Source organism: Lytechinus pictus, chromosome 3, assembly GCF_037042905.1.
Source record: "Lytechinus pictus isolate F3 Inbred chromosome 3, Lp3.0, whole genome shotgun sequence".
NCBI lineage: Eukaryota > Metazoa > Echinodermata > Echinoidea > Temnopleuroida > Toxopneustidae > Lytechinus > Lytechinus pictus.
This window is the reverse complement of record NC_087247.1, coordinates 18,136,127-18,149,206: the sequence shown is the minus strand read 5'-3', so window position 1 is coordinate 18,149,206 and position 13,080 is coordinate 18,136,127. Positions and strand designations below refer to the sequence as shown.

The window sequence follows — 13,080 nt, the reverse complement described above, 5'->3', positions numbered from 1 at the left end:
AAACGATTTATGACGAAACATAGGCCCAAAACCATGTCTGATATGTTATGTGATTTAGCCTACATTAAACCATCGTATGTTGTCCAGGCTACCATTTAAAAGTATCCTGGTATCGCTGTTCTCTGGACACCCCTCTCCTCCGGATCCATTCTTAGAATGCCTTGACAATTACTGCATTACGACCTGGAGGATAAAAATAATACTCAGATGATGGGGCGGATAGACAAATAGTTCTATTAAGATGAAGAAGAAGAAGGAGGAGGAGGATAAGAAGAAGAATGGGAAGGATAAGGAGGAGAAGAGGAAGAAGAAGAATGGGAAGGAGAAGGAGGAGGAGAAGAAGAAGAAGAAGGAGAAGAAGATGATGATGAAGAAGAAGATGGAGTAGAAGAAGAAGAAGGGGAAGAAGAAGAAAATGGCAGCTCTTTATAAAGCTATTTCGCAGAAATAAAGGGTGTGTGCGTGAAGGGTGTGTGTGTTTCGGGAGGGGTTAATGAATGGAGAAAAAATGCAAGGCAGAATATTATTATGACGAAGTAAGTTGTTAATGAGGAGGTAAAACTGATCAGTTCAAGATTGCTATTAACTTGCGATTCCTTTGGATAAACATTCCTTATTAGATTAATGGCATTTGCGGCGTTGGGCTTAGAATAGATTTTGTTACAGATGATGACTTTCGTTCCAAGGAACGCCATCACGTGACGTGTATGTATTATAATGCCTAATTTATTTTTTTTGCAAATGAGAGTGTGCATCAGCGCCAATAATTGAATTGAGTCGAATGATTGAATCCAATACACTTTTGACATTTGTGAAATCTTCAAGAATATGACCGACATCAGTGGGATATTATAGGCTATGACGTATATAGGTATATCACCGTGGATTTCGAGACAATTCAAATGTTGCAATTACGATCGAAAGGCGCTAATTATTATTCAATCAAACGGGAAGAGCGCACCTATTAATTCGTTGTAATTCAAGGATTTGAAACCTATACAGCAGACTAAATATTATGGAAGGAAAATTGATGTTGAATGGTAAGGTCATGGAAGTATATGCCTTCACTCTGGTAGGGCCACGTTTAACCTCACTGTAATCGTAATAGCATCTGATTTATTAGTACTTTATAGCAATAGAAAGGCAACGAACTAATATCAGCCAATTAGACGATCGTTCCCAAACAATGGCGGCGGAAGCCAAACAATTTAGGGGGGACCACCAAAATTTTTTGACAAGCAAAAAAAAGAAAAAAAAAAGGTTATCAACCAAAATTTTTGACAAGCAAAAAAAAAAAAAAAAAAAAAAAGATTATCAACTAAAAATTGAGGGGGGGGGGGGGATCGTCCCCCACCTACAATTTAGAGGGGGGGGGGGGACAGGTCCCCCCGCTTCCGCCGCCTATGTTCCCAAAACAAATCTTAAGTAGATTTCACTGATTATGCCCATAGTTCTTGTCGCCATTCACCGCAGTGGCGATGTCATGCCACTTTTTTGGTTTTAGCATAACGAATACGATGGTTATGGACAAGAACCGAAAAAACAAAACAAAAAGTAGATTTGAGTTGGGACTTCTACACTGGTAGCAACTGCTTTGATCATTGTTTTCTAATAATTTATGAAATTCCTGCTCGTGGTTCGGAGTGAGTGGAGACAGGTCATATATCCCGTGAACTTGATTTATAAAATCTCTTTTTTGCGGATTAAAGCTTATTTGATTAGAATAATTTTATATGGCAATCTTTGTTTCTTGAATTCGGTTGATTGTTTACAAAGGCAGTTTCACAGCCTATTATAGTATTGCCCAGCCATATGGTGATAATCAATCACTTTATAGGGCATGGAAACTGATTTCCTTACCTTAAATTTCGTTTTAATAAAGTGATGAAAATGCAGGTCATTGTTAAAAAGAAATCATTTTTTTCAGAAATGAAGGGACACTAAAAGTTGTTTGAATTTTCAAAATAATAAATTAATATCACACCCCAAAAAAGTGGCGATTAAATTCACAACCTTTTATAATTTCTGAATCCATTACATATATAAATCGGTGTGTATCATGAGAAAGAATAAACCCATATTGATTGAGGTCACATTTTCACCCATAAAAAGAAGAAAGAAAAACCCTGAAATAAATCGCCATTTGGGGACTTTATCCGCGGTTTGAACTATTCTAGCTTGTGGTTCGGAGTAAGTGGCGACAGGTCATCTCGTGAAGTTGATAAGAAAAACATCTCATTTTTTGTGGATGTACGCTGATTTGATTAGGATAAATTTATATGGAAGCTTTATGTTTGTTGAAATTGGTCGATTGTTTGCAAAGGCAGTTTCACAGCCTCTTATAGTATTGCCCTGATTTCAAGCAGTGAGATAATATTGTCATCGTAAAGGTCAGTGAAATCGACATATTTCCCCCAATTTCGTTATATTGAAGTGATGAAAATGCAGGTCATTGTTGAAGTAGAACTACCGAGGCCCGTGGTTCAAGGGTTGTGTTTAAAAGACCGCCTTTCTTTCGCATATAATTCAATTAGAATTTAGGTCTGTTTATATCAACTAGGCAGTTTCATAGTTTGTTAAAAAACAGAAATGGTTTACAAATCTATGAACTACTTTCAATTTTGTTATATGTTTGTAGTTTGAACTAGTATGAAAGCGAAGAACGAAAGTCCGATCTGTGCGCTTCTGATTGGTCGGAAGTTGAATTTGATTTCTGTCACGAGCTAAGTTTTCAAGTCGGCGTTGTCCAGTGGGGGCGAGGGAGGTGTGATTTCATCATCGACTAAACCTAAACCTAACATTTGATCGGAGGGGGGGGGGGTGGTGCTGTATGTTTACCTTTTGTTGGTTATGAGCAGGGGGATGGGTAGTGATTGGTTTTTATAGTCGTATATTTGTCAGATATACCCTTTCTTACAGAGATATCAATTTCTCCTCAGTATTTCGATTACCTATAGCCGATTGATTGGAAAAGGCCCAGACGCCCCCTTGGACCTCTATACCTATCCAAGACAGCAAAGGATGACCGCTGTAACATGTTCCGTGTCATTTTTGATCATCAATGATTGTTCTTGGTACTTCTGTGCCAAGCTATACTTTGTTCTAGTTACCAGACCTCGTGAAAATGAAAGTGGATAGCCTTGCCCAAGCCGCTTTTCCAACCGCGATCGCAAGGGAACACAGCACGATAAAAACAGTCCTAATTCTTTAAGGATATCGGCCATTGTACCAGGCCAACGTCGTCCTCCATGCACATTACAATCCATTAAATTTAAAACTAACATGATTAGTTTTTATGATATTTCCATATCGGTGTGGGCGTATATAACAAACCACAATTTTGTAGTGATACGACCCCCTCTGAGTTGATATGGGTTATATCAAAGATATTCTATTTAAAAATCCTTGGTCGTATGATAATAGAAATATATAGTTAGAATATTTATTTGATCAATCAGTGATAATCAATTTGATTGTGATAAAAGTTCATGCGGCTGTATTTACATCTGGGATTTGTTAGGGAAATATTCTTCAAACTTCTCTTTCGTGCAAAAGTATATTTGAAGTTGTACATGTCTTTCAAAATAACATAATAGTGGATAGCTAGATGATATTAAATGAATAAAGACAGAAGGTGGATAAAACAATGGAAGATTGAAACAGAATTTAATTGGACTTAAGTAAATAACTTGCACTGTTGATAAAAAACGGAATAACAGAATATGGAAATAATTGGAATAATAAATAAATGAAAAAAAATAAATGAGTAACTAATGAAATAACTCGATGAATAATGCACAAAAACACAAAAATACGTTTGTTTAAACAACAAATTAGTGTGTCAGTTGATGAAAGGGGAAAAGATAAGTGAAAACGAGGAGGGGGGGTGAGGAATCATCATGGAATCAGATGGGGATGGATAGAGACCACATAAGGAAAGGTTATGAAATATCATACGAATAAGTGAACATTTAACAACACCCCATTGACACCGATCAGCCAGTAACAACCAGGCGCTGATCAAGAAGGGGAGGGGGTCACATGGGCACTTATAGTAATAATGAATATCATTACTATTTTGTCACAGCTTTTGACGTAACTCAAACCTACAGAGAAACCCCAGGTGTCTACCGAGGGTATAATCCTTAGATTATGATAGGTACACTCTTAAATGTTGTGCAACATACTGTCCACAAAACAATTGGTTTAAAAAAATTATCCAACTTTGGGTAGTTTTCAACCAATACTGTGTAGTTTTCACCCAAAGCAAACATGATTGGTTTAAAACTACCCAGAATTGGATAGAGTTTTAACCAATTGTTGTGTGGACAGTATGTTGCCCAACATTTTTAAGAGTGTAGATATAATCAATTCATTATATAAAAAAGCATCTTGTCAGTATGCAGGCATATGCTGGTTTCTGCTTTCGTATTCATACCCACATTTTTCTATGCGTCATTTAGGTAATCCCGTATCTGCTATTGCTGTGATGAATGTCTATATAGATTGAATTGATCCACATTTGAAGAAAATATCCATGATTGTAGTAATAATAATAATCCTAATTAAAAATGATTTCTTTTTGGGTGCAGAACCAGTGAACTAAGAATAGCGTATTCTGAATTAACCTTTCTTATACTTAAAATCTTTAATTATGTTTATATTTACTCAAAGCCTTTTCAATTTGTTTATTTTCATACAGATGATGGTGTTGAACAAACGAGAGAAAGGCGAGGTAAGTCACATTTTCTTTCGCTCTCTCTTTTGGCCGTGAGTCATTTGCTTTCTGATCTTGACCAAACATTTATGCCATGTATTCTCGATTTATTTGACATCTAAAAGAAAAAAAAATTGTAAGCATATGCAAATTTATGTTCTTATATAAACAGTTCAAGTTCATTTAAACGTAATATTCATGAACTTAAAGAGTGGAATGTATGTAAACAGAGAGGACAGAAATATGTGTGCGTGAATTGGTGATGAACTTTGAACCAATGCATGACGACGACGAAGGTAGTGATGATAATTATTAGGAGGGGCAGGTAGGGGTGGGCAGGGCGGGGCTCAGAAGGCACATGCCCCATTTTGGTTTAAAAAATGTTGAAAAATGTTCATTACAACCCCCTTCCTGCATGTCATAGAAATATATTGACCGACTCTTTGTGCCCCATTTCCCTTCCTCATTCACGAAATCTTAGATCCACCCCTAATGAAAATAATGGTCAGAAAAATGGCGGAATTATACTAACAGATGCCAAAGGGTTCAACTGATGGTACTTTATCACATTTTTTTTTCATGTTCTTTTTACAATTCTGGGGTTGGCAAATTGTACTATGAAATCACAAGATGGACTGAATGTATAAGCATGGTAAGGGGTATATTTTCTAAATGAAGGATCTACGCCCCCCGCGCTCCCAAAGCATCGTAGGGTTTCTTCACGATATATTACTTGCTGGTAAAAACTGAGCCAGATTGAATGAACTTTTGGGCCTAATTGGTGATGAAGGTGATGGTATGTTCCGTAAATGGTGGGTGAGTAGGAAGTGTTGCTAAAGAAAAATAATGTTGCAAGTGGTAAAGGATTTAGATGAGACAATATAGACCCATTTACTAACTTTAAAAAATGTTATGAATATTTTTGACGGAAATTTTCAATAGGGCTTGCGATATATGACAACATGCAATATATGCAAATGAGATTCAATGTTTCATAGTTATTAATTACGAAAAGAAGTTAAAATAGAATACCGACCTCGATACAGGGTTCCAGAAACTAAGCATCAACGGACTCAATAATTATCTAAGCTTATATCGGGTACATGATGGTGGTTGCAGGTTGTAGTGTAGTGGTGGTGGTGGTGGTGCAGGTTGGTGTAAAGAATACCAGTGGTGGTGCTCATGGTGAGTTGGTTCTGGTGGTTGTAGTACTGGTAACGGCGTGGTAATGGTTGTGAGAGAGGAAGTTGTTTTGTCAAATCCTACCTCTTGTTTCACCTTCTCCTTTCCTTTGGCTTGATGTTTATTTTGCTTTATTGGTCACATCCAACTACTGATTAATCACAGCCCAAAGTACATGTATCACTAATGCTTCTTTACATCTCACCTTAATTGTTAAATATTTATGATTTATTTATTGATTATCAGCATTTAATATCGATTCGAGAATTTAATCAACCCATCCTTTATGTGAAACTTTGAACTCTTAACGCTCTGACATGAATTCATTTCACATCATGATTTTTGTTATCTTTACAGGATTTTTCACTCGTAAATGTCAAAGCTTCGCTCACGGTTAGGAGGTATTTTTTCAAGTAGATAGATATTGCAGAAATAACGATCTAGTAAAAATATACTTTACAGATAAGATTTGTATGTTTCATGGTTATGTGTATTATATGTCTTTAATGTACAATATTTCTGGAATGTGGAATAAAAGAATCTGAAACAATTGGGAAACTGGTGGATGGCAGGATATCGACCCGGAAGCCAAGAAACATGACAAATTATGTAAGTATTTATTCCTGCACCAACCGCCATGCACATGATTTAATGACATGTTGCCACATGAGGTTTATTCCGCCGCTGATACAAACACCCCTCAGTTGCTACTATCCATGGCTATGCCTATCAAATGGGGCGTTTCTTCCAAGACGTGGGAGGTTTTCCCGCTCCAGGTAATTCCTCCTTAGCCATGACTTTTGAACCTACTCTATTATCATCACAGGTGTCGGTAAAAACGTGATTTTGAGAGGTGAACAAAATGCACGATTCCAGCCAACATTATAAAAGTTAAAGAAAAGTATTCTGTAAGATACATATGGTACTGAGATTACTTCACCTAGTCGATATGTTACCAATTAGATATAGATAAAGAAAGTCTGGAGCAAATGATATCAAACAAGTAAACAAAGCAACAGTCTAAAATGTTAATCGGTCTACTATCCCTCCTCGGCCAAGATCTCCCTTTCTCTGCCCATACCTTTCTCTTTCTCGCTTATTATTTTACCAAATCTTCACTCACTGTTTACCCATCCGATTGCTTCTTTCACTTCAATTTGAAATAAGAGGTTAAAGAATGTGAAAACCTAAAGTGTATTATTTATTAGAAGGTCTATCAAGTCGTCCCAAAGTGTTTTTTTTATTCATTTATTCATTTATTTTTCTAGAAAGATTACGAAACGATAAATCGTGTTTCGTGAGTTTAGTTGTTTCTTCCTCTGTGTTAATGAATTTGTTTGCAGGATTTGGATTCAAATAAAGGATCTTGAAACCCATGTTTATTTGTTCTCATAACGCTTTGAAATGTAAACACATTTTCCTTCATATTACAGATGATATTTTATAAATCATGAACAGCTGCCTCGTTTTCCCCTTTTCTAAGGTATAGTGTGGAAGAGCCGTGGTGTAGTGGTTCTGACTCTCGCCTTGTAAACAGAGGGTCGTGTGTTCGAATCCCACTGCGGTCTAGCGTCCTTTGGCAAGGCGTTAATCCACACTTTGCCACTCTCGACCCAGGTGCTAAATGGGTACCCGGTAGGATGCGAAAGATAGTGTATGTTTGATTTTGCTAGCGCCATAATGAGGCTGTGATGAATGCAAGGAATGCTCCCCACGGAGTGGAAATTGTGCACTTTTCGTGCGGGATTGAAATGAATCCAATGACCGGGGTAATAATATGCTGTAACGCGCTTTGAGTCATTCTGGGAAAAGCGCTTTATAAAAATTAGCCATATATTATTTTAGGACTCAGGGCCCTGGGAACGATTTTTTTTAAAGCTGGGGGTGCTGATTTAAATTCAACAAGCAAAAAGAAAGGTATTACTAAAAAAATATCAAGGTAATTTTGATCCCGAGAAATTTGACCAGCAAAGAAGAAGAAAAAAAAAGGATTTCACTTAAAAATGAAGGTCATTTTGGAAACATTTTCCAATTTTTCACACCTACCAGAATTCCAGGGGCACCCCGCTTCCCAGTGCCATGATAGGACTACATGTATGACAGTTCACAATCAATCGGGATATGAAAAAAAGTCGGTGAGATCTAATCCAGTCTATAATTCAAAAGAGATGCTTTGTCGCCCTCTATCGAACATCACAATTGCCTCAGTTTACAAACTTGTACTTGTGGACCTTTATTCATTCTCTTTTTAAAGAAAATGAAAATGATTATAAATAAAAAGCATGGATTGTGCCCTTTGACTTTAACAATAGGTTGCGGACAAATGATGCAAGGCTACACACTGAAGTATTGTTATTTTTCAAATTTTCTTTTGTTTATTTCTTTATTTTATCTTAGTTTAATCAATAAAATGTACTTATAAAAGGAGACCTTCACCCTACAAGTTCTGCTTTATAGTTGGTCTCCTTCCCTTTCGATTTCATGGTATTGTTGTAAATATGTATATTGAACTACCATTGTAAGTAGGAAAAGGTTGAAAGAGGAAATGAATTGAATTTAATTTAATAGAAACAGGAAATGGGGAGAGATAGATAGATAGATAGATAAATGGTATTTATTAAAATTCTCCACATATTGCACAGTGTACTTAACAAACTGAATTGCATGTGAATTACAAAGTTGAAAATGAAGTATACATTTCATTGAATACATTTTACAATACAATGTTCAAGTGTGCAAAGTCATGGAGAACACGAGAAAGGGAAAGGCCACGCAATCTAAAAAAGGGTGTCATGAAAAGGAGAGGATATGAAGTAAATAGGAAGAAGAATGAGGATTACACAATATAAAAGTTTGTTTTGATTTAGTATGGAATCCTTTCATTGATTTCATCTCGATGTAATGTATGGGTGTTTTTTTTTAGAGATGTGATCAATAAAAATGAATTTGAATTAAAAAAGCTAAATTATTAAGCGGAAAGAAAAAATGATAACGAAGGCGGATCGAGGGGGAGAGGTGCAACAACTTTGCATAATCCGGGTGGGAGAAAAACTGTTCACAAGAAGAGAGTGGTCTCGCGATAAAGAGAGGGGCGTAACCTGAAAGAGTACAGGAGAAACATCTCTTCGCTGATTCCGCAACGGGTCAATGTTTCCCCATGACCTCGACCTCTCGGGATTACCTACGCCATCACAACAACCCGGTGCCATCGTCAGCACCACATGGTACCCACGGTACCTACCGTCTCCCTCAAGATGGCGCTGGAGTTCCCCACGGATGACAGCTTGGCAACCCGGGAGAGAAGAGCAGGGGTACAGCCCAAAGCACAATATGCATACATGCGGCAGACATGCCTACCACGGATCAAGCGATGTGCGAGTTTTTCTCTGGCAAAACGTAAGTTTCCACGAATCAGAGTTTGGTATATCATGGACCCTACATGGGTATATGATGCCCAAACCTTTGCAGACCGAACATGCAACTCCAGACGAGACGACAGACATCCTATTAAACTTGCTGATGACGAAGGGTAAATGAGTTCCGGAACAGATGGTATTATTAGCGTGATATATTGGTGATCAGAGGTAAGTCAGTTTGAAGAATTTGGGCAGAGAATTGAAAGTATTGATTTATTTGGAAATGGGGTATTAATGTTAACTCCGGGTGTTTACTTTGAACGTTGTCTTGCCATTTCCATACTGTAAGAAGAGGGTGTTATTATTTCAACTTTGAAGTACATTTAGTTGAAATTATTTGGGATTATCTCCTCGCGCTGATATGTCGCACTTGTTCCATAGGGGCGAAGTCAGCAAAGGCAGAGATCAATATTCACAACGATGCAATATAATATGAGTTTGTATGTAGGTATATAGATATCAGTTGGGCGTATACTAGTATAGTAATATATAGCTTAATACTTCAACGTTGTCCAGTGATATAAAAATATGTTGTTCATATGAACTTGTAAGATTTATTCTTTAAGTCATTGAGATAAAGATAAATTATTCTAAGCAGGGAAACTGACGTCATTTACCCGTTCTAAGGGTACCAGTAATGCCCGAGTTCTCATGCAGTGAGTCTATTATTCAAAGTCGAAAACTTAAAATAAAGCATCATGAGGTAAAAACGTCCTGAACACAGCTTATTAATGTTCATTTTCATTATACTGCACTTGCGATTGGAGATGAGCTTAGTATGACATTCTGTATAGTTCAAAATAGTGGTTGAAAAAAATCATTGCATTCTGAAAACCGTTAGCTGAATATTACCCCCGCCCCCGAAATACAAAAGTCTATAATGGAAAAGTTGCCGGGATTTGGCAGCATATGGCGAACTGGTGTTTTTTTTATGCTCACAATATTAGGGCCAAGGAATAAGGTCATGTAAATTGACTGTGATGGAAATTCAATTTTATCCACCTACATGTATAAACATCGGATAAACATTGAATTTTCTGTCTCGAAGTCTCAATGTTTCTCGAAATCTTCCGGCCTGTATTGTTATCCTTTCTTTTTTTCATTAATGTAATAATGTAATCTATCATTTTCTGTTCTCCGGTTCACAAAATAAATTAAATCTAACCCCTCTCCCCTATTAGCGACTGTACCCGTCTTATATCTCTCTCATTTCTTTCACATTTTATCTTTGTTTCCTGTTTCTTTTCTCTCCTTCCTTTCTCTACCAATCTATTTAATTTCTTCCTTTCTTCTTTTTTTTGTTCGTTTTTATTTTATATTCATTTTGTCTTTAAAAAAAAAACTTTATTCCTTTGTGTCACTTTTTTTTCAGCTTTTCTTTCTTTGCTCTCTTTCCCTTTCGCTGTTTCTTTGCTTCATTGTATTCCTTTTTTTTTCATTTATCTATATCTATTTCTATATCTATCTATCTTTCTTCCTCTCTTTCTATCTTTCTACCTGTCAGTATTTCTATATCTACCCGTTTCTTTATCTATCTATCTATCTACCTACCTACCTACACCGGCTACCTACCTATCTATCTCCATTCTACCTTTCCATTTTTCTGTGTCTTGCTATCTAATCCTTTTCATCCTTGTGGTGAGATGGATGAGAAATTGTCACTGCTGTCTTGTCACTCGCAGCCGTAGCTACTTAGGAGATAAATAAAAGTTTCTTGAATCTGTCTGTTCCCACCCTCGCATCATATCCGAGGCTCTTCTTTTTTTGTCTTCGTCAGCAAAATTTCACTTAAACGAAAAAAGAGGAGCATGCCCACTATTCTCAAGTAATAGCCCATTTTGTCAATTTCTGTTGGTTGAAAGCCAAAACAATTCCTGCTTTGGACTGTTCTTAATCCGTTCTTTGTATTATATACAACCGAATTGACAAAATTGATCATCGATTACTGTGTATCCAATGTCATTGATGAGGAAAACATGAACAATATCTATGGACAGTCATGGACCGAATGCCGTATTGACTCAGTCGAAAAGAGTTGAACCGTTAATACATCCCCCAAAAGATATGCGTATGGTGGCTAGAACTTGTGGAGGGACATAGGTTTCAATTTGAGTTATTTATCGGGTAAGTATTACTAATTAAGGATGTGAATCGATTTATCATTCGCTGTGTGTTACCTTTACCGATTAGTGTACAATTTATGAAAGTGAAAATAACGTTGAAAATTATATTTTGTTGGTACTCCCCTAAAACGTAAGCAGGAGAAATGAATATGAGATTATACCCAGTAGGCTTAATTTCTCTTTGTTATTAATGGCCTTTAAATTCACCTTTTTTGTTTTACAAGTTTGAATTCCTATAATTCCATTTCATATCACTTTCCGTTGCTTCATCCCTCAGGCATTAATTTCTGTTTTCATTTGCATGTCCTTATTTTTGTTGGACAACGATTTCATTCAGATAGAGAGTATACAATTAAACAAAAACAATAGTAAAATACGAACATATCTTTCCTAATTATTTCATTATTTATTGAGCAATCGTTATAAATCGCCTTTGTATATTACTTTACTTCATGAATCATTTCTTTAAAAAAGAAAGTATGACCTACTTTTTGAATTATCAAGTGTGTATGTTATGCTCACAATAGTGGGCTATCCTCTTTTCTGTTTACATTAGAGATAGACATGAACAATCTGACATAGCAACATTTGTTATGCAGGGTGATTTTTAAAGAACTTTGCTATTTTTTTAATCAATCATTCAAGGTACTGGGAATTCGACCCCGTTGGCTCTGTCCTACCTCCCTTTTACTTTTTTTACACAGTTGTTGACTAGTATTGGCATACATCATACGAAATAATGGGAATGGGGGTCCATGTCTAAATGGGTATAAGCTCCAAGTGTCTTTAAATTAGTTAATTGAATTCTCTTTTTGAAAACCGATGAACATTCTTTGAAAAGTTTACTTTCCAAAATGAAATATATATCCAATATCCACCTCCAGTGTAAATAACTCCAGAAAAATGACGGAAGTACATTGTCAGACAGAAGGAGATCCTTCCGTGTTTTTTTTTTTTTTTTTTTTTTTGGGGGGGGGGGGGGGGGGAGGTAACCGCATGTTTTGTTGGCCTCAGTTATACATAGTATCTCCTATTGTTTGAATATGTCCCTTTGTTGTGAAGTGTTCAATTCTTTGGGGGAAAGGCTTTTAATGGTGACAAAATTGTAATGGAAAATGTGCCCGTCCCCTTATGATAAGATCGTGGAGACATTGGTTATCAACGGTAGACAAGAGTGAACCACTACACATATACTAAACAATCATTTCTAGTGAGTATCCGCATGGTTTGAATTCATCTTTTGTAAAAAGTAGTGAACATTACAAGTGGTGTTCAAGTCATAGGTTGAAAAAAGCCACCTACCATACGTCCAAAGATGTACCTCCTTGATACGACTAGCTGTTTTGTGGCCCCTCTCATAAATTCCAAGAAGGTATTGTTGCCTTCACCCGCTGCATTTACACCAATTGGTCCAGCGGTGTACACATCATGGTCTCCTTTTCAGATGCGATTATCTTTAATATCTTTCCATCGAATACTCAATAAAGGTGTTTCAGGATATGAAGAAAGACACCAATTATGTACTGTTAATTCTTTCTCTTTTTTATTCGTGATTTAACAAAACCTTTTCTGGCCAACAGTGGGCATGGTATGTTTGGACTTTCCAAAATGATTTGCTATAATTAAAACACACTTGATTGTT

The 13,080-nt window shown here is 36.5% G+C and overlaps 1 protein-coding gene across 1 annotated transcript in view; it reads left to right on the top strand.

Moving 5' to 3' along the window:
• The window catches only part of LOC129255826 (uncharacterized), a 72,535-nt gene that overhangs the window by 2,292 nt on the left and 57,163 nt on the right, over nucleotides 1-13,080 (top strand). The window contains exon 2 of the mRNA XM_064097959.1: nucleotides 4,675-4,735. Coding sequence (XP_063954029.1) covers nucleotides 4,675-4,735 — 61 coding nt within the window. The remainder of the gene's footprint in view (nucleotides 1-4,674; nucleotides 4,736-13,080) is intronic.